This window comes from Triturus cristatus, chromosome 4_2 (genome assembly GCF_964204655.1).
Source record: "Triturus cristatus chromosome 4_2, aTriCri1.1, whole genome shotgun sequence".
NCBI classification, from domain to species: Eukaryota; Metazoa; Chordata; class Amphibia; order Caudata; family Salamandridae; genus Triturus; species Triturus cristatus.
In genome coordinates, this window is record NC_140586.1 from 914,612,599 (window position 1) to 914,640,338 (window position 27,740).

General features: G+C 46.6%; 1 protein-coding gene across 9 annotated transcripts in view; it reads right to left on the reverse strand.

Moving 5' to 3' along the window:
- Nucleotides 1-27,740, reverse strand: part of SZT2 (SZT2 subunit of KICSTOR complex) — a 937,318-nt gene that overhangs the window by 357,133 nt on the left and 552,445 nt on the right. For all 9 annotated transcript variants that reach the window (XM_085602961.1, XM_085602966.1, XM_085602963.1 and 6 more), the window contains 3 exons: nucleotides 25,191-25,317; nucleotides 23,167-23,319; nucleotides 20,090-20,192 (listed from right to left, as the gene is read on the reverse strand). In XM_085602961.1, coding sequence (XP_085459087.1) covers nucleotides 20,090-20,192; nucleotides 23,167-23,319; nucleotides 25,191-25,317 — 383 coding nt within the window. The remainder of the gene's footprint in view (nucleotides 1-20,089; nucleotides 20,193-23,166; nucleotides 23,320-25,190; nucleotides 25,318-27,740) is intronic.

Below are 27,740 nucleotides of genomic sequence, written 5' to 3' on the forward strand. Positions count from 1 at the left end.
AAAAGCAAAGTCTCTCACCTGTCAATGAAACACTAGAGGACCAACTTAGTAATATGTATCATTAGATAATTTCTTTTTGTTTTTTTTAATGAACGAGACAATGCCTTTCCCCGATGTAGTGTTTAAAGTTTGAGGCATGGCAGCCTATCGATACACTTATGTTATTAGACTTGCCACATCGTGGCTGCAGGACAGAAACAATTACAAGGACATGATAAGAAAAGTTACTTATTATTAACCATAGTTCTCTGTCATGGATGAATTTCTGGATCTAAACCCAGTAGAATATCTTCAAGTACGTGAAGGAGCACCAGAACATACTTTTTACCAAGTTATTTTAAATAGAAAAAAAATGCCTATAAGACATTTTCTACATTGTTTTAGGTTTTAAAAAACGCAAACCAAAGTAGCTTAATTGACAGTAAAAGTCTATATGTCTGGAAACACAGTTGCCTTCTTTAAAAAAAAAACACAAAATAAAAGGAAAATGTAGCCTTGGTTATGCTGAGCGCACACAGTATTCTTCGGATGTGGGACGGACCCTCGTGAAGTGCACGGTCAGTGAGCAGATCATTTTAGAGGGATTACAGGGGAAGGATTATAACCTGTACAGCCTCTTCACCAAGCCATTTGGAAAACACGGGAAGGCAGGTGGGTTGTTAATGGACTCAGAAAAAATACCTATGATCAGAGCTAGGAATACAGGTAAATAACATTTTGTTCTGCTGTGGGATTCTCTATGATATCCATAAAATGTAGAGTAGAAGAGCAAACTACATTACACCCATGTCGAAAAGGGCTCCGAAGGTGAAGACAAAAATAATTGCGTTTCACAAGAAACCCTGACCTCCCCGACATCATTTATAGATTCATAGTCAACACAGTAACAACTGGCAAATGTGTGTGCACTGATCTCCAGGCTAACACTTCTAGAAACAGATAATGTCACGACAGAAGCTGCTTTCTCATGTGCAAAACATGCATTAGGCTTACCCAGGATGTCTTTATGTGACATTTAATAATGCAGGAGACTTTGCGTAGTCGGTTTAGATGAAGCCATACCAGTACAGATCGTTAAAATGGTTTACAAACAGCTCATTGTTTTTTCCAATTGCTTATTTTAGAGCCCTCTCCACATCCAGGGTATGGACAGTCCTTTCTGCTAAAGATGTATGCTTTGAAAAGAAAGCCTGGAGCGAGAATCTCTGGTGGACATGAAAATCTTAGTAAAACTTTGTTACAGTGGAAAAACTGACATGATTCCTTGGAACACAGAACCTGAAGCTCACTCAAACCTTTGGGACGAAATTATAGCAACAAAAGAGACCACTTCTGAGGAAGTATGTTCCAGGTCTGCTTCATGCATTAGCTCAAACGGAAGAACCATTAATTTGGAAAAGGATAATGCTTAGTTTCCATAGTGGAGAAGGCTACATAATGAGGGAAAACCTTCTTTAGTCCCTGGAAAAGTACTTAACCAATGAGATGCTAAAACATTATCTCTAAAGACAACCTTTCAGTAAATCTGAGGTTTCATACAGTCATCCATCATAACCCCGTGTTTGTATTGTCAGTACTCAGGAGCTAAGCAGTCAAGCTGAGCGAACACTCTTACAGTCGTCCAGTAAAGCAGAGGAACTTGACAGTCTTCAGGCAATAACGGATGTTGTACAATCTTCTCCTTATCCATTGCAGAAATCCACTTTCCTTTTGTTTACCAGAGGATCAGTAAAGCAAGAAGCAGAGGTGATATAACATATTAGCTGCAGACACAACTAGAGAAGCAGGAGGAGTCCCCCTCAAGATTAATGCATACAATTTGGAGTTCTGCATTTCTGATTCAGTCATCTACCCACAGGTTTGATGTAGGACAGAGTCAGGAAGGTATTGTTTGCAGACACTAATAGACGTGCTACTAGTTTATAGGTCTAGCCTGTGGCTTTAGAAGCAAGATCCCAAAACTTCTTTACATAAGCGAGGCAGGTGCCCGAGTATTAAGCTTTCTTGTAGGTCTGATGATTACCTCATGGAAGGAGACCTCGTCCGGCGGTCAAACCCTAAAAGGAGGTGACTCTGGAGATCTGGCAGGCAGTGCACTCATGTCCAAAGAAGATTAGAAAAGTCTTCTTGGGACAGTAGGTGGTCTGGATCTTTGTGAAGTAGCCGATTCTCTCTCCTTTGAATGGCAAGTATGGCAATTCTTGTTCTCACTTTTCCTCCCTGGTTCATCTTCAGAACAATGCTGATGGTAATGAGATCTGTTCCTTGGTATGTCCTTGTCATGTCTTGGTAGCAAGATAGATTAGAGTTTTGGAGAAGTAGGAGGCAAGACGGGAGGCAAAACTACAGCACGAGTAGTGGTTTTAGCAGGCAATGTCTTGCAAGGAGATGAACCCTCATTTCCTCTGAGTTGAGTTGTTGAGAGCCGTTCTTTGCTGCTGGAATGGGTGGGAGCTCTTTAGTAGAGGGTTGTGACTCCTGAGAAGGTGAGGCATGTAGAATGTGCCACCAGGTCTAGCCCTTCCCAGTTGAATTCGCATGTGGACTCTCTTTGTTGCAGCGCTAACAGGTTTCCCCTCACAGGCAGTGAAACACTGCAACCAAGGGAGAGGTTTTTGGACACCCTAGACAATGAATGCCTCAATATTTCCCCATTGAGAGTATTGATGTTGAGTGCACCGTTGTCGACTAGGACCAAGAACACTGGTGACTCGAGGAGTGGCCAGAGGACCTGAATCACACCAGGGACGGAAGAAGAGGGTGAAGGCACTCTTGCTCCTCTGAAGCTTGTGGACCATGAGGTTGAAGGGCCTGATTCTCCCAGCTCAGGGCCGGACAGGCCGTAGCAGGCACCAGCTTTTTATCTCCAGTAACAAAAGCAGCAGTGCTAGGAGCCAGTTTAGTTATGCAGCAGTGCTTCAGGCTTGCCCGCTGGTGGGGTGAGTGTTCTCAGTCCAGCCCTGTCCCTGCTTCGCCCAGAGTGTCCCTCCCTGTCCCTAAGATGCCTGTATGGCATGACTTTGTGATGGAGTGAGAATGCAAAAGGCAGATGACATACACATTTTGTGTATCCTTCCAGGACTTCCTTTATCTACACAATGGATATTTGTTAAAGATTGCTGACATCAGGCGCTAGACACTGGGTGAGAAGGTATACCTCATGGGAAAAAAACAGGAAGAAGCAAGGAATTCACTTCAGAAAAAGTAGGTGGATGGTTAAATACCTCAAGGGAATCAAAGAACCAGAGTAATTGCAGGTTGTGAGCTAAAATAAACCTTAAAATGGCATCAGTCAGGGTGATTTTTTTTCAGGAAAACCAGAATAAAGAGCTACCTCACGGACCCTACACTGCATGATGAAATTGCTGACAGCCTTAGAAAACCTTAGATAGGCTGCATTTTCCCTTTACTGTGTTCTTTAAACAAGGTATAATTAATTTGTGTTTTCAGCCACATAAAATACAATGCATCCTTTGAACATTCAGCACTGTTGATGGATCTGCTGGGATGGAGCTAGCGAGCACAAGGAGCAAGCCATCGCATGGCGACCTTTGAATCCCTACAAGAGTGATTCTGCCTTGTCTACAAAGAGCCTGGAGCCATCAGGGCACGTCCAGGAGGGATGCCTCTACAACAGCAGAAAAAAGTACTGTGCACATCCAAGCTTGGTGACGCATAACCACCAAGTGTCCATAGGACAGCCCTACATAGTGTGCGATGTCCAGCCCAGCCTGCAAGTTGCTCTTTGCTTATTTTTTAATAACCCAATAATTTAAAAAGTTGAATGTCATATTTTTGAAAAACAATCTTTTGGGTTCTTTTAAATCAGAAGACATTAGATTGGATTTCAATTATTAGTATGTCATTTAGAACTTTTTTTTCGAATACTCTTTAGTTGGATTACATTTTATCAAGTAACTTTCACTGAGGACAGGGAGAGATAGCGGGTCGCACACCCTTTCAGGGTAGATGGCCACTCTTGGGTCGGGACGGATGTGGGCAGGTAGACGGCAGTGCAAAGAATATGGACGCCTCTAAACGAAGACAGAGCTATACATTCAGATAGGGTCGGCAGCAGAAAGTGAGAACCCCCCAGGAAGATGCGTAACAGCTGGCGCTTAAAGCTTAGTAATTAAGACTGATGACATGTCCCTGAAGTTTGATACCCTGCGACCCACCCCCCCCCCGCACGATGTTGGGTTAATTGTTTAAATGTTAAGTTCTGAGTTTGATTTGACGAGGACAGTTCTGAGCCCTGGTCTGTGGCTGAAGTCCGGACACTGGGATGGGACCAAGAAGTAGTGGTAGGCATTGTCCAGGGGAAGATGGCCACTATGAATCTTTGAATGGCAGATAAGATCTACAAAGAGCAGGGATAAAGCTGGGGAAATGAGAAGTGGTTTTCAGACGGGTTATCGGGCTGAAATGTGTATGGAAATGCCTACAGTATAATAATGATTACACAATGTTAAGTGCTAATTGAGAAAAAGGTGTGTATAAATGCCTCAAATTACAAATGCAAATTAAAATATGTTTTAAAAAGAAGTAACTATCACTGAGCAACTTGCAAAAGCCCTTACCACACTAAACCTCACCCACTTCATACCCCTAAAATCTCTCACCACCATAAATTCCACATCCCCCTAAACCCTTAAAACCCTCTCCACCCATAAACTCCAATTTTCCTTGACTCCTAAAAAACCCTCACCAGCCTAAACTTCATCCATTCCCAAACTCATAACATTCCTCATCATCCCTGAACTCCACACACCACAGAACCTTAAAAACAAAATGTCACCCCCTAACTCCACCCATCCCTGAACCATAAAACCCCCTCACATCCCCCTAAATTTCCCCCACACTACACCTTAAAAGCCTCATCACCTCTAAAGCAGCACCTATTCCCTGAACCTAAGAAACCGTAAACACCCTAAGCCTATACCCTTCCATGGCCCCTAAAAAATATCATTATCTTTATCTCTACCCAGTCCCTTCACCACCCCTAAACATCACCCATCCTTGACCGGTAACACCATCTCACCACTGTTTAGGTCTACACATTCTCTGACCACCCCGATACATGGAGAGGGCGGGGAGGAAGGGGCAGGGAAAGCCTACTACATTGTTTTCCCATGCTAATTTCCCTGGGAAACATCTGCAGTTGATTCAGAAAAAAACTGCAAAATGGAATTACACCTAATTTGGCAAAAATCTAGAACTTTACTCATATTTGTTATCTGGTGTAAATTTGTTCAGCCTCTTTAGACAAATTTGCATTTAAAGAGGTGTTTGGGGAAATCAGGAAGGGGTTGAAAAATAGGTATATCTGGATGGCTGGCTCCATGAGAGTCCAGCAGCACAGACAATAAAAAAAAAAAATAGGACCTTCTGATTGGCTGGGGAAGGGTTTTCTTCCATTGGACATTTCAGTACCGCCGGACAGGGACCTGTCCCATAGTAAAGAGATCTAATTTGTTGGCTACAACACAGAGAAAAATGTGTTTTATTTAAAAATGTAGAATGAGTGGGCGAGGGGACGCTATTCTTGACCTGGTGTACGCAGTTGTACCCTCGAGCTCGCCATGAGGAGAACGGCTCGACCTACGGGCTTACCTGCTTGCTCCTTGTGCCACGGACTTCGCCCTCATTATCGCCGTGAGGGGAACGGCTCCTGGAAACTCCAACTCCCAGAGTGCCTAGCCCCGGGCGCTTACTGCTGACGTCACCGCAGCGCCCGGGCTGCACTTAAGCCTTTCGAGCGCCCCGTGGCGCGGGACGCTAGTCTTGACCTGGTGTACGCAGTTGTACCCTCGAGCTCGCCGTGAGGAGAATGGCTCGACCTACGGGCTTACCTGCTTGCTCCTTGTGCCACGGACTTTGCCCTCATTATCGCCGTGAGGGGAACGGCTCCTGGAAACTCCAACTCCCAGAGTGCCTAGCCCCGGGCGCTGACTGCTGACGTCACTGCAGCGCCCGGGCTGCACTTAAGCCTTTCGAGCGCCCCGCGGCGTGGGACGCTATTCTTGACCTGGTGTACGCAGTTGTACCCTCGAGCTCGCCATGAGGAGAACGGCTCGACCTACGGGCTTACCTGCTTGCTCCTTGTGCCACGGACTTCGCCCTCATTATCGCCGTGAGGGGAACGGCTCCTGGAAACTCCAACTCCCAGAGTGCCTAGCCCCGGGCGCTTACTGCTGACGTCACCGCAGCGCCCGTGCTGCACTTAAGCCTTTCGAGCGCCCCACGGCGCGTAACGCTATTCTTGACCTGGTGTACGCAGTTGTACCCTCAAGCTCGCCGTGAGGAGAACGGCTCGACCTACGGGCTAACCTGCTTGCTCCTTGTGCCACGGACTTCGCCCTCATTATCGCCGTGAGGGGAACGGCTCCTGGAAACTCCAACTCCCAGAGTGCCTAGCCCCGGGCGCTTACTGCTGACGTCACCGCAGCGCCCGGGCTGCACTTAAGCCTTTCGAGGGCCCCGCGTCCTTGCCCGTCAGTGCCAGGAAGAGGCAGACCAGTTGTGCCTAGAAGAAATGCTAAACATAAACTGCCTCCCACAACTCCTACCACCCCACTGCCTAGCCTGACAGCCATAGACAAAATGCTACAAAAGACCATCAGCGTTGTCGCCACGGCTATTCAAAACACTGAAAGGTGCCTATCGCTTCCACCAAGTTTGCCCTTATTAATGCACCAAGAAACTCCCTGGAGTCCCTACTTGCTACATCTTATGCGGGGCTCCCTGGTGCAGCCAATAATGTGATTTGCACTACTGAGGATGCAGCCCCTCAAGGTCATTTATCTATGGCAACCAGGCTTTCGTCGACCCCTATTATGTTTAGGTCAAGTACGAATAAGGACTCTGACCTCTTGCTATCCCCAGTTGACAACCAGCTGTGTTCGGAGGGGGTAGGTTCATATCCCAACCTTGATATACTGGTTGTAGATGGGGACAAGAGTATCAGCGCACCTATGCAAACTAGGGGGCAGAAAGCCAAGAGGCAAAAGGCTAAGGCTAAACGAAAACACATAGAGCCAGCACCGAATAAATAAGGGTAAGGGGGATGGTCAAACTGGCAAGACAGTCCCTCCAATTATGGAAACCAACATAGCGTTAGGTGATGAGGGTTTCTGGGGCAGTATGGAGATATTGATAACTACCAAAGGCACCAAAAATACAAAGGCACAACCCAGACAAGATAGCATCAATAATCGAAATTGGCCAACCTCCCCCCCCAGATAAGCCGAATCAACCTACATAAATTAACATAAGACAGATTCCGGCCCGTATTAGCCTGCCCCCTGAGTGTGGAGCCTATGTATTGGTTCTAGCTAACGTGCCCAAATTAAGAAAGGACCAAGAGGAAAATTTTACAACTCTTAAAAACAGGACACTCCACTGGTTATCCAGAAATTGCCATTTCCCAATGGAAGGTGCAGGGGAGATTATTCATACCCAAAGAGTGGGTTGGGTGGGCCCGTTAAGAAAAATGTTTGAGGAAGACTGTATAATCATCAATTTTAGGTCCCCGCAATGGGCACATTCCACGCTTGCTAAAGCCCCACAGCCCTCACGATGGGAAAATAACACCACCCTCCTTCCTCTAGGATATTTTTATAGGCACCTAATACATTTTAATCTTAATTCTGGGACTGATCATTTAGGATTTCATACGAACTTAAATCTTAACATTAGGAATGATGGTCGACTGTACCACCAGGACCATAACTCTGATTTCAGGATTGGCAGCAATTATTTCCCACTACACCCCAGTACATTCCAAAGGATAGGCCCTATGTAAGGACCATTCAAACCCCTAACATGACCCACAATGAGCCAAGGTACACGTACAATATCCCAACCTACAATCGGTTTGATTATGTTTTTTCAAACCTAGAAGACCAGGATTGACTGGGGAATACTGCAAGTAATACTGAACGAATAGAGGTAGCTGATGCCACTGGGGAATATTTATACTCAATACAAACTGACACTACTAAGCCAATGTTATTGCCCCACTACTAGTCATACGTGAGGATAAAATATCTTTACCAACCCAACCTAAACAGAATGCAGAGGATAAACCCCTGGGCCCTACCCGCGGCTTCGATTTATCAATTCTTAGCTGGAATGTCACTGGACTTAAATCAAGACTGTTAGACCCACAATGGGTACAGTTATTGGATGGTAACGACATCGTCATGTTCCAAGAGACGTGGGCAGTGGAGAATTTGCACTTAGAGGGCTACCATTGCTTTAGTATAACTGCATCCAAACCTGTTTTGGGGCGTGCAGTGGGAGGCCTTTTCATTGGAATTAGGATATTGGCAGGCGGCACTATTAAGGACCTGTCAGAAGGGAATCTAAATATTCAGGTCCTTGAATATAAGCGAAAGACCAAGATTTATTTAATTAATTTTTATAACAATGATTTTTATTCTATACCGAATAGGAATTACACAGCACTTTCCAACACTTTACGACACCTTGAATCAAATATAGGTCTAGAAGAGGAGTCAGGGATTTTAATTGGAGGAGATTTTAACGCCAAAATCATGAAAAAGCACTGGCTTGTGGATAAAAACCACCAAGACCCAGCAGAACGTAGAGGCATTGAATTAGTCAACATGCTAAGTGAATACACCCTTAGCAATGTTATGGAAGCAAGCCAAACCCCTAGGATGGCTAGCGCCCCCACATTCAGAGGTAGGGATTCTTGCTCAACTATTGATTTTATCTTTACATCCCCCTACCTAACAGACCGTGTAATAGACTCTAAAGTAGTAGAGACACTATTTGGAGATCATAATCCCCTTGTAACCATCTTACACTTAGGCCCCAGCCCGGTATTTGTCAACTTAAATGGCGCCAGAGACATTATACCATCTGGTGATGGCCTCCGTTTAAAATGGAGGGGAATTGATTGTGGGGCCATACTTGATAGTGTGAAAAACAATCATTCTGAATTAATCAATTCCTGTTCACTATCTGACGGGGACAGTTATAGAATAATCACAGATTTTGATAAACTGTGCTCAGTAATAAAAACCTCTCTGTCAGTCCCACCACCCACAAAAGGGAAAGACCCAAGGTGGTTCGACTCTGCTTGTTCTTTAGCAAACAGGGAATTACGTAGGACATTGACAAGTAAGCCAAGGAATTTAGCAGAGGTCCAGTTAGCTAGGAAATGGTATAAATTATAAATAGCTGAGAGGAAGACTGTATTGAATACGGAACAATGGGAATTGTTGGTTGTTAGCGCGAACCAGAAGAACAGTGGCCCATTCTGGTCTGCAGTTAGGAAAATGCGGGACTTGGGCAAACATCTATCCCCAATTAGCTGTAATATAACCAGTAGCACTCGGGAGGCCCATTTTTCTAAAATCTATGCTACCCCGATTGAGAATGTAACCACTCCAGATTTGGAACAGTCGCGCAATCTACAGATTGACTTCCATGAGGTAGAGGCAGCCATCAGAGAGAGTCTTGGTAATAAGGCCCCTGGCCCAGATGGACTCCCCATAGATGTCATCAAGCACAGCCTGGCCTTATGGGCACCAATTCTTCTCAATGTTTTTAATAGTTTGTCAAAAGCGCCCATTCCTAAGACATGGACCTCCAGTATCATAGTTCCAATCTACAAAAAGGGCGATAGATCAGACCCAGCTAACTACCGCCCAATCTCGCTCCTGGATAATACTCTTAAAATATTGGGGCGAGTTATTTATAATAGGGTCTTAGAGTGGACTAAAGACCTATATATATTGGACCCGTGTCAGATGGGATTTAGGGGAGGGGTGGGTACGGTCGAGCAATGTTCGAATTTAAAACTAATAATTGATAAGTATAATGTTGCTCGATCTCCCCCATTTACCTCGCCTTTATGGATCTTTCATCCGCTTTTGATTTGGTCAATAGAACCAAATTGTGGACTATGCTCCTTGGTTACGGCCTCGATGAGGCCCTTGTACATTTCCTGGCCCACCTCCATACTGACCTTAAAGCACAAGTTAGGATTGGGCTGGGTGGTGAGGTATCTGGAGCAGTAAAGATTGGTAGGGGGGTTAGGCAGGGGTGCGTTTTAGCACCCCTGCTGTTTATTATCTATATCAATGGTATAGCTAAGGCCCTAAAACAAGCGACTAAAGATGTGCCCAACATTCAGGGGTCTCCCTTGCCAGTCCTTTTATATGCAGACGATGCGGTCCTCATGGGCCGCACCCCAAATGCCCTCCGTCTGCTCGTGGAGACTTTTGTACATCATATGGAGGGCTTGGACCTGCGAGTTAATTTAAAAAAATCTTTTATTATGTCTTGCGGGCCAGGGAAACGGAAGCTCAATACTATACACATAGGGTCAGATAAATTAGACTCTGTAAACGCTTTTCCATACTTAGGGTTGGTTTTCGCTGCAAACGGCTCATGGAGTGGGCACTTAGCCCATGCCATGAACAAGTTCTCGAAAGCCACCAATTCAATATTGAGCCTCCCTCGCCCAAAGAAATTAGGCCCCACCAAAGCTATTTGAAAATTTTTTAGATAACAGTGCATACCTGTAGCTTCTAATGGGGCCGAGGTATGGGGCTTAGGAAAAAGTCCCGGTATCCGGTGGGAAGAGAGTCGTTTCTGCAGGAAAATACTGGGCGCCCCAATCTCTTCCCCTGATTTTATTTGCCATAGAGAGTTAAACCTCCCCCATGTCTGTGACTTTATTAGACCCAGACCAGCTCTATTCTGGTTGAGGATTTGGAGGAACGATTCAGCCTCCTTAACACAAGACATAATCAAAGATTGTCTCAAATGCCATCATGCCCTATCAATTCCCTGGCTCGCTGGAGTTCAAAAAACATTGAGCTCTGTGAATAGGGGCGATCTTTTCTCAGACCCAGCCAGAGTGGAACCGAAAGACAACGTAGAGGTCAAACAAGCACTTTATGCATTTTTCGATACAGAGAGAATGGAAAGGGAAATTTCCAAACCCACCATTGTTAGATACATGGAGAATGATCTGTGCAAGCAATCATTTCCACTTTATATTACCCTCCCCTTGTCTGATTGGGAAAGGTCTCTGTTATTCCGACTTAGGGCAGGCTCTCTAAAACCTTTGTTGGGCTTTCCACTGGGTTACCATCACTCAACTGAATATAACCCATGCCCATGTGATGGAACCAGTACACAGAACGAATTGCACTTTCAATTTTTCTGTAAATTTTATCTAAAATATATTAATTGGTTTTTAACGCCCTATTTTAGGAAACGAAGACCCCTCTCATTGAGGGAATCCTGTCTAATGTTACTTTCCCTGGACACGGACTAATTAATTTTTCGCACCAGCACTTTTCTGAGACTTATAATGTGTACGTAAAATGATGGAAAATCCCTGAATAACAGCTGTGTTGCCTTTTTACTAATTTGAAATTGCATCTTGGATTACTGTGTAAATTTGGTTTTATGTGTGTACTTTTATGGATTTTATGAAATTCGAATAAAGGTCTTTTGATTGATTGATTGAGTGGGCGAGGTAGGAGCACCCTGATCCCCCTGGCTCTTGTGGGTGTGGAGCCGCGAGGAATAGACCCTACCTCCAGGATTCAAAAACTATTTTTTGTGTGTGCCCCAGGTACCGTGGTACTCCTGTGGGACAGTGCAGCCCTACTGTGAGGTACTGCAGTACTCCTTAAGAACCTCTGCAGAAGCTTAACCCCATTAATACTGAGGTGCAGCACAGGTTATTCAGTGGAAAGTGTGCACGTTACTGCAGTATCATGGGTTGAAGTTCGGGCATCGGTACCGCTGGGGTACTGCAGTACCAAAAAATATTAAATTAATTGATAGGCCAGATCCTCCCACTCCTAGAGAAACCTACAATTACCCCTGATGACTGCACCAACTAACAGCCCAACTCACCTATCATTCATTGACAAGGCCATTGAAAAAGCAGTCTATGTTCAACTCTGAGATTACAATAATGCTAACCATCTCCGGCACGAGTGGCAGTATGGAGCATGCTACATCGAAGGCAACGCTTTCTTAACCACAGATGAATATGTTCTCTGCATCTTGATACTGTAGGCCCTCTCATCTGCCTTCAACACAATCGACCAGCCCACCATCATATGCACTATGGAGTCTCAAATGGGATTCACTGGCAAAGTCCTTCCCTGGTTCTCCCCATAACTTTTCAACCAATAATAGTTTCTTCACATGGGCACCTCGGACGTAAGAGGAAAGGTAGTATTGGGACAAGGAGCAAAAGATGAATTCGGGACAGGCACTGCTTCAAAACATTGCCTAACCCTCCAATTATATATTTAATAGACAAATGCAACATCATTAACCTTTTCATCAATGAAACAAGCATTTGCAATGCAATAGGTCTCGCATTTGCGAGAGTTTGAGCTATTGGCATTGTAAATGACAATGCCTTTTAAGTGTTTTGAAATCCTGCAAGCGGTGCGTAAACACGCACTTTGTACTTGAAGTCCTTGCTTACGAGAAGCAATGCTGGCAGTTACTACTAGTTACTAATAGCTCAAAATCTCGCAAACGTGAGACCTATTGCATTGAAAATGCTGGTTTCGAAATGTTGTCATATGGGTGGTGGTAATAGACCTATAGCACGGTGCCCATTTGTACTGAAAAACGAAGGTTCCTTCCCCTTTTTGGAGACTGCTTATTCGGTATGGCAGCAAAACTAGCGTCGTGCATTTAGTTCACGCCCCAAAAAACACACTTTAACTCGTCTTCTTTCCTTTCAATTATGTCTGTTGTTGTTGCTTTAGTGAAGATGTGTACTATTGGACTGAGAAGAGACGGTAAATATTGATGAACAATGGGGAATTACCTGGGGAACACGCAAACAGGCCACATGCATTCTCATAGGAGTGTAGTGCAACAATTTACAAGGTAACATTAAACTACTGCAAGAAAGGGGCAGCATCCATTTTATATATTGGAACATGGTATCACACGATATGGACTATAAAAAATGGCCGTTGCTAGGAAGGCAAATCGGGCACTCTCAACAGAGGGGGATTCGAGGAGACAGACTAGAGATTTTTAAAGATGTCCAGTAATACAGAACGGAGAAGAGATAAGAGAAAGGTTCGGCTCTGACTAGAAAAAGAGGACCAGAAATAAAACATGAATGGTACAACAGGCTCAGGAGTGAGATACAAAAAAAAGTTCCCCGCGAGAAAGTTTTGTAAATACACAGAACTATGTACACGGAAATATGTAAGAGTGACAAGGAACAAAATCAGGAACAGGTTTCGGAAAGACATGGGATTAAGTTATGGCGTTTGAATGCGAAGACAGGTATGGTGATGAGGCAGCCTCCACTGTACGGTTACCAGACTGACTGTCAACTGTATTCTGGGATGTGTAGCTTTGGGTCAGCTTAGTTGATCCAGTCGAACTAACACCTGAAAGCAATGATTGGTTAAATAAAGGCCCAACATCGGAGTCCTCTGGTATCAGTACTTGCTGTACTGCAAAGGGAGGCCATGTGGTCTACGAGGCAGAGCAGAGGCTTCCTGATGCTCCAGTCTGTTTGTACAAATTAAGACACACTACAGCATATGGCCCAAGTGGCCCCTAATTATGCCTAAAGAAAACAAAAGTAACTCCCTCCATCCAGGAGAAACACATACCAGAGCTGCTGACGTCACCGGTTGCCTCCACAGACCTCTGTTAAAGCACAAGAGTTAACTACTGTGCTTTAATAGTGATTTTTTTTATACTGGTGGGGCGGCAGGGAGGCCTGGGTAGGAGGCACCAACGAGTGACAAGGGAGGGCGGGTGGGGGCAACACGTACAACGGCAGGTCTGTGAATAACTGTAGGGCATGTATTGCGGGGCAGGAGGCAACGGGGAGGGAGCGGAAGGCAACATGGAGGGAGGGGGCGGTGAGAGACAACATGGAGGGAGGCAACACTGAGGGAGGAAAGGAGAGTGGACAGGAGGGGTGGGGCAGTGAGGAACACGAATGCAGGAGAAGTACATGAGGGCAACTGATAACAAGACAAGCACGGCTTCTGAAGTGGTCCGGACGCGAGCGAGCGAGCGCCCGCCCGCCGCGCTAAAGTAAAGCAAATTTGTCACGGCGAGACGCGGCGGAGCGTGGCCAGCGCGCTTGGCAGGGGCGGGGGAGCACATTCCAGGTGGGGGAGCGGACCCTTTGAAGTATGATGCCGAGGGCGCCAGTGGGCTGAAACGCTTCCCCAAACGGATTGCATGGCGGCACGATGCACGTGATTGTGCGCGTGCTCGCCATGCAATCCACTTTTGGGAGCACTTTGAAATGCCCCTCTTAGTAGAGTCTCGCATAGCGATTGCGTAAACGCAATAGCTAGGCGAGACCTAAAAATACAGATCTGGCAGCACATTAAAAATAGCACACCTGCTTACAACAACCCCTAGCAAAGGGAAAAAACACAGTACCGCTGTGAGGAGCAATCCTCGAAAAGCGAACGCCTAACCTCCTCCGGAGGCAGAAGAGGATGTGAGAAAAAGCATTGCTGCAGACGACAGAAGTCTGCAACCTGAAAAGATAACTGTGAAGGACACGAGTCTAGAACCCATGAGCAAAGACAATCCCTCACAAGACGGCACTAGGCAGGGATGCCGTATCCCGAGTTGAGATCCAGTAGACAGGGGCAGAGCCAATGGATTTAAACCACCGAGTTAGTGGGGAGGTAAGAGACCCCAAGGCGATTAAGAAGCGGAGAGATAGGAGGGGGGAGAGGAGGAAATCCCCCACTGAATAACCCAGGGCGTAGGGAAGTAAAGGGACACCAGACACATACCATCCCATCACGAGAACGTGCGAAATGGAGCAAGCGAAACAGAAATAATTATTCTGTGTAGGAGCGAAGGGAAAGATGTCACATTGCAGAAAGCTAAAGCCACCCAGAGGAAGCCCAACCTGAAAAGGTCCTCGCAGAGCGGGGAGGACGGGCGTTAAGGAATCTGCGGCTAGACTGTCTCTACCAGATACATTGTTACCGAAGGGAAAGTAACTCGTTCATCTGATAGAGACATCTAGCCGCAGATTCTTTAACTTAGAATAGATACCAAAGCCGTACCCATAGAGGAAGCAGGCCTGTGACTGTACCCCATCAAGTTCCTGAGGGAACGTACCCGTGAGCAGTTGACGAAATACAGTGGGGACTGCAAGCTAGCGCAGACACACCTGACCATGAAGCTCCAAAAAGAGCGTTATCAACGGGAGGCAGGGTACCTCAAGCCGTCCAAGACAGCAGGAAAACCCGGTATGTATACTGGGTTGAGAGAAGAAAGCGTAAAGCTAGAATGCCGGCGCGGAAGTTAGAGGTGTTGGCTTCGCCAAGATGAGAATGTATGGATCCGCAGAGTCCGATGTGTTGACTGACCTGAAAGTCAGAGAGACAACAAACTGGTATGACCGAGTGAGCGCATACCCGGTCAGTACATACAACAGTGATAATGAGCGTCCTAGAACCTAAACCGGCTAAAAGACGTGGGATAGCAGTGGTAGGACACAGACCAATGGTCCTAAAGTGCCGTTAGAATCAGGAACACAGAATACTCCAGCACGCAGTCGCCCCTTCGCCAGACAGGCGAGGGGGCCTACGGCAACCATTAGAAGTTCCCACACAGAACTACAGGAATAATAAGAGTCATGTGGAAGACCAGAACATATGCATACCTTGAAAGTAAAACCAATCTAGGGATAGGACAAAACCCATCTATAGGGCAGTTTGAGCAGCCACAGAGGGAAAGGAGACATTATCGGTTGAGCTGGCCTGTGCGAAGACACACAGCAGGAAGGGATGTGCGTAGGCGAGTTTGCTGTGTGAGGAACATAGGGTAAGAAAAAACCTGTGTAAAAGGACGCTGAACGTGAGGAAAGACATGGGTACGTGAAAGAACCCACAGCCATATGGAAGCAAAAGTAGTCTGGGCAATATGTAGAGCCGGAAGCGACAACAGCTACCCTCCCGGGAGGAGCCAAGCTGCTCCAGGAGACAAAGGAAGAGGCGGAGCTAGACAAGAAAGTGGGAACATTTAGGACTATCCAAATGGCCCAGAGACCAGAGAAGCAAGTATCCTGAAGAGAACACTCCGTAGAGAGTGTTACAGCAGGAACCCAAAGCAGAAATGTGGAAACCACCTGAGCAGAATGCCTCAGGAAAAAACTCCTGTTTACAAAAGTGCTCAAAAATGGTGTGCAGAAGACTGCACAGCACAACGCCCATGGGGCAAAGATCCCCTGTCTAAGAGGATGAAACCCAGACAGCGGTGAAGTACGCAAAAGTAAAACCCAACCCAAAAGTGAAGGGTAGAACAAGCATCGCAGAAGCGGGATAAAGAACCTTATGAAGCGAAGCAAACCAGGGTGCCGACTTCATCCCAGCACGAACAATACAGGGCGTCAGTAGAGAAAGAACTGCGCCTGGACGGAACCAAACAAAGCTCCCAGAGGACAGCGGCTGGTAAAAGGAATACCAGTCGCAGCCTTAAAGTAGTACGGGGAACCGGAGACCACAACTTTGAAGCGCCATACAACAACACCTACGTGTACATGCGGGACGCATACAGCAGAAAAAGAAGACAGGGTGATATATAAAAGATCCCCGGTGAACAATACTCCCTAGGAGTGTACGTTATGAAATAAACCCATCGGGTAAGTCTTAACCTCAACAAGGGCCCTCTACCTGACCAACCAACAGAGGCAAACAGGGCGGCATATCCGCCCAGACCATTTGGGTATTACGTCATGAACCCAAAGTCGCAAATAAGGAAGGCAACCTTGCCAATTAAGGAAAGCAATATAAAGTCACAGATAACGTGACAAACACGCTCACAAAGCCAAGAAAACGTGGTTGTTAAGGCCAGGGAATCATTGGAGACCAGACATAAGGCGGGAGACCGCTGAATCAGTGTGACAATTAAAAAGGGGTCTACACCATTGAATGGCAGATCACGTAGAGCATCCCGAACATTGTCGAGGAACCGACTATCCAGCAGCCACGCATGGCGGCGCAAAGCAACTGACCGTACCATTGCTCTACTAACAGAATCAGTAGCATCTAGGGCTGAACGAATGGACTATTGCGCCAATCCACGGCCATCAAGAAGAAGACACTACAAATCTGCCCTGGGTGCTTCCGGGAGAGAGGAAAGAATAAACTCAACCAAATTCTAAAGTGCAAAGGAAGTACGTGCGAACACGCAAGATGTGTTTAAGTCACGAATGGCAGCACTGGTGGAGGAAAAAAATGTTGCGTTCACAGGTCTTTAACCGCCGAGCTTTACTAGTGAGAGGGAGTAACGGTATAGCGAGAGGAGGTCGTAAGGCGAAACCTGCCTGAACAACCAGAACCCGAGCTCTAGGGCAAAGAGATAAGCAGACTGGATCGTCCGGGGCAGGACGGTGCCGGCAAGCAATTGGCTCCATCAACAGGCTCACCAGAGGAGGGTTGCGCCCAAGCATGATATCAAATAAAGAGCAACCAAGGGGCAGCAAAGGCTCCATGTCCACAGGCTCCATATTGAGGAGATCCAGTAACGGATCAGTAGTAAGGGAAACCCTAGGGGTTTGGAAGCAGTAAATGTCCGCGGCCCTGCGAATAGGCCGTGCAAAGGCTGCACTAGCCTCCGTTGCCATCCTGGTTGGTGACAACAATCCGTCGTTAGGGGACTGTTGAAGGCTAACCCGTCCACCAGAGAGCAAGAGTGGAACAGCCTGTGGATGGTACAAGGGCCAGGGAACACTAGGCACCTGTATCTGGGGACTCGCAACCGACCCTTGGTATGGTGAACCCGTTGTGAGCCAGTTCTTTTGGAGTTTATCCTCTTGTAACAAGGGATCGAACGTTGCCGTTGGCGCAGGCACTGGCGCCGCCGCAAGATCGAGAACTGCTAAAGGGGACTCGAGGTGGCCAGAGGGGAGGAGGGGGAGCTACCGGGTGTGGTATGGAGCTCCTGCAGTACAGGCTCCTTAGGCTCCAGCGGCATGGAGCCCAGCGCCGCTGCCGACGTTAGCGCAGGGCTTGTCGGCTCCAGCGGCGCCAGCTCCGGGCAGCGCCGGCGTGGAGCCCGGCACCGAAGCTGACGTTAGCGCAGGGCTTGTTGGCTCCAGAGGCGCCGGCTCTGGCCGGCGCCAACGCGGCTTAGTGCCCGGCACTGCATCCGACGTCAGCGCAGGAAGCCGCACGGGTTTATGCGTTGACCGGACGGGCGGCCTGGACAGACGACCAGGATGCCCCTCCGGGCTGTGTCCCATTGGCGTCGTATCGACTCTGGGGTTGGAGTCAATGCACACAGCCGGTGCCGAGGACGAATCCGCCGGCGAAGATCCGACATGAGTGCCTTCCTCCTCTGTGGGACCCGTAGGCGCACCAGGGAGAGGGGGTAACCGAAAGAAAGATTGGAGTGCATTAGAGTAGGCCTCCATTTGGGATCTAGTTGCCCCGACACCCGGGAAGGGTGGGTATTGGGGAGACAACTGCTGGACCGAGCCGCAGGCCCCAGCGACACGCTGACCAGAGGATGTCCTCCGCAACTTGCACGTATGTTTACCTGCCTCCGAGGGGAAGATCAACAATGGGAAGGGGCGGGACCGGACAGCCAGCAGCTTCATACGATGCTCCCGAAGGGACTTGGGTGTCGTCTGTTGACATGCGTCGCACTCCTCCGAGTCGTGGTGCTCGCCCAGGCACCATATACAAATCGTGTGTGGATCTGTGACAGACATCTGCCGCTTGCAGGTCTCACACGCCTGAAAGCCCGAAGGCATCGCACATTGTTCCCTGATGCCAAAGATGTCAGGGAGGCCCAAAAAACAGACCAAGGAACTGCTGGTTTTCCAGGATCTGCGTTAGGACGCGGAAAAAGAAAAACTGACGTCAGCGCGCCGGGGGAGGCATATATGGCTCCACTGACGTCATGTCCGTGGACGACGTCAGGGTGGAGACATGCGGCGCCGCCCCCCAACGCGCAGTGGTGCTGCCGGAGACAATTTTCCGGATCCAGTCTGATGCATGGAGATATTCTAAGTTAAGGAACCTGCGGCTGGATGTCTCTATCAGATGTTCAAGTGTACATACGCTCGCATCTGGATGTTGACAATGCCGTGCTCTATGGCATTCCACACATTACACGGTCTCCTCCCACTTTGGGAGCATCATACCTTATGAAGGCAGTGAAGAAATATGACCTTATAAACCCTATCTGGATGGATAGCCACTGGCTCCTCTTGTACAATCTCAAAACCAGCTGCATTCTCTACAAAGCTATCACAACCCGCACCCCTGCCTATTTGGCATCTCTGGTGGCTCCCAGCACTACCAGAATGGATAGGAAAAACTGAAAAAAATGCATACAAAAAATAAAGAAAGAAAAAGAAAACAAGAGAAACCAGTATTTAACTATGCATCTAGAATCTGGAACAACAACAGAGAATCATCGGCTGCAATTTAGGACAGAGTTGAATAAACATTTCATCATGATGCGGTAACAGTCCACTTCTGCTCTCAGAACCCAACTACCTCTTCCAGAATTGCGGCTCAAGAGCCTTGTGGGGCCACAATATCAAGTCCGAAGTATCAAGGACCAAACAATTTTGACAGTAAGTATATATAGGCAAGTATAGCTTTAATAGTCTTAACTTCACGTATGTGGACCTTGACGATATAGATCTTGAAGGTATGTAGATGTGAGATAAGAATAGTAAATCCATACTTACCGATGTACACGCACCTGCACGGTATTTTAATCCTTAATATCAAGGCTTCGATATTCTGGACCCCAATGTTTTTTGTCCTAGATTTTCTGACATACAATCCTCATTGACCGTATGATTGCTTTTGACCCTGCATAGGGCTGTGCTGCCTTTCGGGTAGTGTCGCGCTGTATAAATACCACTTACATACATACAGATATACATGGGCGGGGAGCGGGATAGGGAAGACAGAGGAAGGTGGTATGGGTGAGGAAGAAAAGGGCAGAATACCCATGGATGGACAGGACTTTAAGGGATAAACAGGACATCTGTATTTTAGGGGGGCATACACGGATGTACTTTAAAAGGGACAAACATTACCTAAGGTAGAAGACCGCTTTGGTTGACCGTTCTTGGTAGACAAACATGTTCTTGCGATTCACCACACAGAAAGCATTGAGCACGGAGCGCAGAGCCTGGATTGCTGTACGAGAAGGAAGAATGGTAAGGTTAGACACTAGGCAGAACAATACGTCTAAGAGAAAAGAGTAGTTACCAGGGTAGTAAAGAACAGGGATTATGTATAATACACTGAACAATACATCTATTTAAGGTTGGGGACTGCACAGTCAGAAGTGAAATGTACCAGAGGGAGTTCAGATTTCTCCAACATCTCATTGGCTAGAAGGTCACGAGCATTTGGGCACAGTCAGTCGCATAAATGTGTGCCAAAACATTTGTACTCTGCTTAAAGGAAAATTCAAACCATTGGTGTGCAGCTCGTTCTTTCACATGACATGCACTTCCTTTCTATCTACAACGTGTTTTTCTCAATGACATTTGGTTCAGCTTCAGACATAATTCCAATGACTTACGATAATACCATTAGGAGCGACACTTTCCTGTGGAAAGGTACCATAAGCCTGCTAACTGTGGAGCCAAATTGGTGCTCAAGGCCATTTCTTTCGTGTATGGGGAATGTCTCAACTAAAAAGTTTTACCTGCCAGGACTCCTAATACCCTTGCAATATAACCTGCACTTCAGCCTGAGACCCAAAATGTACGAGGACACAAACTTCAACTTAGATTATAGATTAAGTAGTGATGTATGTATTCAGAACTGTCTGACTAACTAGAACGTCTCTTAAAACTAATACAGTTTAGTAAATGTGAGGACCATAGAACTGTTTTACAAATAGCAGCTATTCAAACATTCCCCAAAGATTTCTCATTTGCACAATGCAGGACTATGGTGTGGTGTGTCCAGCACCAAAATTATCGGCCCTCACATTAATCATGGAACCATTAAACTAGAGACAGGAGTATAAAGTGGGAAGAGTATTAAAAGTGAAACACCAACATATTGGGGTTGAGAATATTAGGAAATAAAACCAGCATTTTCTTTAGCTAGGATTAGTTTTAGCCAACAAGGCAGACAAAATATTCCCCAAACTTGAATCTATTGCTTATAGTACTTGCAAGCACCAAGATGGAGGCTTGGATTCCCAATAGCTTTGTGTTAGACTTTTCTGATGGCTGAGAAATTCACAGTTGAGGAACCGTACATTCTTAATTTAACCAATCACATTAGGTGAATCCCTGCTCAGTCTCTGGAAGTCCTGCTCAGTATCTTCTGAGACGGCGGACATTCTGTGCCCTGTATTCTGAAGTAAATGGAAAATATAAAAACTACAAGGCGCTTCTTTCTCTGATGATTGTTTCCTAGAGGCTGAATACTTCACAAAAATGAAGGCATGGTGCAATTTGTTATTTTTGAATTATGAGATTCTGGGTTGTTCTGTAGCTAAGGATGTGTACAAAGTTACACCTTTGATTTCAACACTCTTAGAAGATGTTTCCCCCAGCTCTTGTTGCTACCCTATGGATCACGGAGTTGTGTCTGATACAAGAGTACGGATTGTTTACTTAATAAAAGCAACCTGAACAGTGAGGAACTGTATCCATGCTCTGCAACACAGGTTTAAATGTGGCCATGGTCTACACATCGCAAACCCTCCAGTAGTACAATTGCATCATCCCTGGAATACACAATTGAATCGGTTTTGGTATACACACTGCAAGGCTATGCTTCTTTTTTTTAGAGGATGTTCTCTACTCCACTCAGGATCATCTCCATATATAATGCTGAAGCCCAACACACACACTCAGCCTCTCTCCCCCTGGATGGGTGTTCACTCCAAGAGGCTTCTCGTCTGTATGGCTGCTCCTTGTATACACACTGCTCTCCATTAAATATGCTGGCATTGTGAGTACACACTCCTCCTATAATGAGACAAGATCCCTGATGTACGCACTCCCAGACCAGTCCTCTGGTATAAAAATACACTGGATCCGTGATGTTTAAACACGTTCAGACTTTTTCCTGTAACAATGCAGACACTGCTGCCAATCTCCTGCCAGAATGCGAGGCTTTTGCTCAAGCACTCCAAAGCCTTCTTCCTATCAGGACAGGGCACCTCTTGCACATGATGTGATAGGTCTATGTTCTACAAAGAAGCTGCCCAAGGCACAAATGCTCCAACATCTCTCACATTAAGGATGAAGAGTTATGGTGTAAACACTACCAATGGCTTGTCCTGGAACAATTTTGGCAGCCTGCTACACACAAAGCCAGACTCTTCCCTCAATAGGACACTGGCCCCTTTGTGTATATTCTCACCAACTCTTCTCACACAAAGATGAAGACCTTCTTCTATAAATAGGCACCTCCAAGAGTAGCCTTTGCGGTACATAATCGCAGGCTCTCTTCCTGGGAGGATGATGGCTACCAGCATATGTACTCCAAGACCCTCTACTTTGAGGATGCTGACCTTTGACATGCGCTCTCCCAGAATGTTTCCTGTGAGGAGGCTGTCCTTAAGTGTGCCTCCCCCTCAAGACACACACTGTGTAGGGATACAGGACTTCTGCTATACACACTACCATGCCCCTCTTCTAGGAATATGCTGTATCTGCTAAGCACATTTCCATACTTTCTTCTGTAAGAGTGTATCCCCCCTCCCCCTGGTATTCACACGTTTTTAAAAAGGTTGGGTTTAGGATTACACAAAACAAGGGTCCAGTTCTGTATGGATGTTGTCACCCACATACACCCTTTCAGACCCTATTCTGCAAGCGGCATGCTCCGATATACACATTTCCATAAGCTATGCTGTAAAAATACTCTTCTGTGAGGAGGCTTGGTTTATGTATACATACAAGTGATCCTCTCTCAAAGATATTGCTACCAATATACACTCTCAGATCATATCCTGTAAAACTCATGCTCCCTGGTATGCACACGTGACAGCCTCGTCTGTGAGCGTAGGTAAGGAAATACAAATTTAAAATGCTGTCACCCACATACACTATCAGACCCCATCCTGTAATAATTCAGCCCTCTGCTGTTCGCACTACAGGATAATTTCCTCCAAGGTCTTGAACACGATGGCGCTCACCTCGAGATACCCCCATGTTGGGTCCCATCTTTAGCCGGGGGTGGATGTGTATGATGGTACTCCACACCAGGTCACAGGCGAAGTGTCCTGGGATAAACTGCATGGTGGCAGCAAGATAGTCACGGTGCTGGTAGCTCTCCTCAGCGGAGTAATCTTGAAAAGGAATGAGATAACATAAAAGCGGAAGTCCTCTGCAAAGTTTGCAAACCTTGGCTGATCCTTCCAAAGCACTGATCATGCCGATCGCACAGTAGGGCAGATATGAAGGACAACAGAAGTGTCACTACTGGGTGTTACAAAAGAAAGTCAGAAAACAGATGAAAAAGGCAGCAAAACAGTAGGTATGGGTACAGGCTAGAACTACAGTATGGAAAAAGGTGCAATTAAAATGAGTGTGAGGGACAAGAGACAGGTAAGGTGGATCAACGTATAGCCATTCTTTTCACTCTTGCTGATGCAGGGAACTTCACTGTGAGTGATGGGGGCAGAATATGAATCATAAACCAAAAGCAGGAAATGTATTTGGAGACTAACAAGTGTACGAAAGGAGAGAAGAAAATGACTCGGCTTAAGGAAGAAAGAGCAAGAGGTGGACACAAAAAGGGCTTGAAACAAAGTAGATAAGAGGAAGAGCTTAAATGAGGGAGGACTCGTAAGAGCTGGGTGTAGAAGAGGAAATGGCTCAAAAAGTACAATGAACAAGAGGTGGAGGTAGAGTGAGGTGGAGGAACAGTGAGATGAGGCGGAGGAAGAGTGTGGTGAGGCGGAGGAAGAGTGAGGTGAGGCGGAGGAAGAGTGAGGTGAGGTGGTGGAAGAGTGAGACGAGGTGGAGGTACAGTGAGGTGGAGGAAGAGGGGGGAGGTGAAGGAAGGGTGAGGTGGAGGAAGATTAGGGCGAGGTGGAGTAAGAGTGAGGCGAGGTGGTGGCTGAAGAGTGAGGCGAGGTGGAGGTACGGTGAGGTGGAGGAAGAGAAGGGGTGAGGTGGAGGATGAGTGAGGTGAGGTGGAGGAGGAGAAGGGGTGAGGTGGAGGATGAGTGAGGTGAGGTGGAGGAAGAGAAGGGGTGAGGTGGCGGATGAGTCAGGTGAGGTGGAGGATGGGTGAGGTGGAAGAAGAGTGAGATGAGGTGGAAGAAGAGTGAGATGAGGTGGAAGAAGAGTGAGAAGAGGTGGAAGAAGAGTGAGGGGAGGTGGAGTGAGGGGAGGTGCGTAGAGGTGTAGTGAAGCAAGGTGGAGGAAGACTGAGGCAAGGTAGAGGAAGAGTGAGGCGAGGTGGCGGAACGGTGAGGTGATGGAGTAACAGTAAAGTGAGGTGGAGGTACGGTGAGGAAGAGTAGGGGTGAGGTGGAGGATGAGTGAGGTGGAGGATGAGTGAGGTTAGGAGGAAGAAGAGTGAGATGAGGTGGAGGGAGAGTAAGGTGAGGTGGAGGGAGAGTAAGGTGAGGTGGAAGAAAAGTGAGATGAGGTGGAGGATGAAACATCAAACTTGTAGGACGATGATGAGAGGGAGGAGAAAAAGTGGCAAATGGAGTCCAGGCATGGACACAGACAATGAAAGAAAACAGTGGAGGATTAAAGTAATGTAGGACGCAAATGGTGATGGATGAAAGCTGTTTAGGGGGAAAACACTGGAGGCGCGGGATGAAAGAGGCAAAGGTGGAAGAGGGGAGTGGAAATAGGTGGGAATGAAAGGGGGTGGAAGTAAAGGCTAGATGAGGTATATGAAGAAACAGCTGGAGGACGAAAGAGGTGGGGACAGAGAATAAAGAAAAGGAAGTGAAGGATGAAGGATCGGAGGAGGAAACAGCCGAAGACACTAAAGCAAAGGAGAAAATGAGGGTTAAAATGGGCTTAAGGGAGGATGAAAGTGGCATGCATTTGGAGGATAAAATAACTAGATGAGAAGGATGACAGAGGATACGTGAAGGATAAATAACTTGAAAGAACAAGAAAAGAGAGGGCTGGATGGCAAGTAAGCCTACAAGTGTGGGATTAGTAGAAGTCAAGAGAGGGAACTTCTGCTCACCATCATTTTGAAGAGCTCGCTGTCGATAGTTGTAGAGGGTTTCAGGCTTCCAGATATCCTCCTCACTCTCTGCGACCAGCAGGGTATTACACACATGGCTGTCATGCAGATCTTGAAGGAGCAGCCGCTGAGAAGAGACAGAGACTTACTATGAAGAATCATGAGAGATTCCACTCACCAGAGTTCCACATCTATTAGAACTGCATGTTTCATACTACATGCACAAGCAGGATATGCCTCCATCACAAGGAGACACAGTAAGTTGTCTTTAAGCGAGCAGGACGGGTGCTTACAAGGATTCATCTTGAGATAGTTTTATGCATCTACCGAGTTCCACTGCCCCATACACACAGCTGCCATGTTTATCCAATCCTTGGAGTATCAAGCCTGCATAGAAAGGATGAATCTAGCCCATGCAGCGGAGAAGGTAACAGCTGAACACAGGCTCAAGAGGAGGGGAGACAGCAGAACACGAAGCATCAGTCTCTGGCCAGAAATGAAAGTATCAAGCTGTACCTACAGGTTTCTGTTCCATAGGAAAGAGGCTAGCCAGTCTTTCAACTTAAGCCCAACACAGGCCTGATCTACTACAGAGAGCAACATCTCATGGTTGACGATGACGGAGGCCAATAAAATCATCACTCCAATATCACCATTATCACTTCAGTGCTGAAGCCTGGTAGAAAACCTAGCTGGAAAGAATACAATACTAGGTTACTCTCAATGTAACTTTCTAGTTGGTTGGCCGCAGTGCTCTCTACCAATTTAACAGCATAAGCTAATAAAGAGTTAGGTCTGAAGTTCGCAGGGTCAGAAGAGTTTGAACCAAGTCTTTTTTTTTTTTTTTTTAAAGTGAAGGCCTCATGGTCACAGTTTTCAACTCATCTGGGACAGAGCCTGTGGTCAGCGACACAGTAATAATCGGTAGGATACTGGGGCTGATCGCTTCTTTAATCAGACAGGCACTGAGCTAATCTTCACGGAACACTATTTCGTTTTGGCACCCTGGAAATATGCTCAAGCTACACAGCGACACTATGTATACTGACCCACTGTCACTGTTCTAAGGCTCTCTACAGGTTTGTTGAGGATGGCATAGGAGTGCCCTTTCCACTTTAAGTCCAATTAGATCAATTTGGATACGGCTGGTAATTGCATGCTGCCCTAACTGATTGATTAAATGTTTTTTTTTGTACTATTCGTATTATTACTATATTCTTTCTAAAACATTTTTTTAAAAACTTATTTATGATACTTCCCATTTTTATTGTAAAAAATTACTTTTAAGATAAAATGAATTACTGTTTTTATTGTAATGCTTTTATGATATCTTTTTATCGAAATAAAGCCTTTGATTGATTGATTGATTTTCTTTTATAGCTGTTTTTATTTATATCTGTATTATTATTTTATTCTTTTAGGTCTGTTCAAGCCGAACAAAGATTTATTGAATGAATGAATGATTCAGCTGGTATCATCAAAAGAGGACTTTCCTTGCAAGTTTAAACTGGCCTACGCATTACACAGCCCCAAACCTTGGAGCCAGAGTCATCCTATCTGCAAACCAATGCTTAGCCACGGAGGTCAAACGAGAAATAGAAAATCTTCTCCAGGGTCGAGAGTTCTTTATGTGGGAGAGTTGGAAGACGATGGTGGCAGTCCAGCATTGCCAGTAAATGCAAAACAGATAACCTCATGATCCGACCAAACTAAAGCAACAAGGGTTTCGAACTCCAATCACGCAACTGGGCCAAACAGGAGGTATAAAACATTATGTTAATTATAGGACCTGCCCTGTAAGCCGGGTTAAATGTAAGGCCTTGGTAACGCACGGATATGGGAAATCCCCACGCCTATCTCCTCTGGTTCTCCTTGGTTCCTCCGTAAGGAATTTTCACAATTAACTCATTTTTCTGCTTTCAATGAGCAAGATTCAAGCTACTCTTGTAAGATGCTCATGAGTGTCCTTCCTGCCCAGGGAGCACTAGTATGACATTGATGTTGGCTTGCCATTCATAAACCCTGCTTTCTGCGTTATGTAGCTCAGACACTCTTCCTTAACCTGCCTCTGGGAACAACAGATGCGTTGCTTCTTCAGTGAACCAGCACTCATAAAAGGGGGACGCTAGGTGGCGCGCTAGCGAATGGACGCCTTCTTGTAAGGCTCCCGCTGTCCGGCGCCGTTACTCCGGTCATTTATCCTGTTAGTGGGCACAACTGGGTGCCGTCGGTGCCCTCAAGGGTCCAGGAAGCTGCCGAGAGTGTGCGGACGGGAGTGGAAGCTCCTAGCGGCTGGGACATCGCAGCGCGAGACACTGCAAGTTGCGGCGGCTGTGACGCCGGAGACTGCTGGGCGCGGACCTCGGATCAGGCTGCTAGGTGAGGCCGCGGCTGGAGACGAGGCAGAAGGCCGCGAACGGCGGAGACGAATCGGCAGGGCTCCCGACCCTGTGGAGACCCGGGGGGCTTGCAGGAGCGCACCGGACGTCCAGGGAGCCTGGTGAGAGTGAACGGAGGCGACTCCCCGCCCCCCCCCCCCTGGCCCCCGAA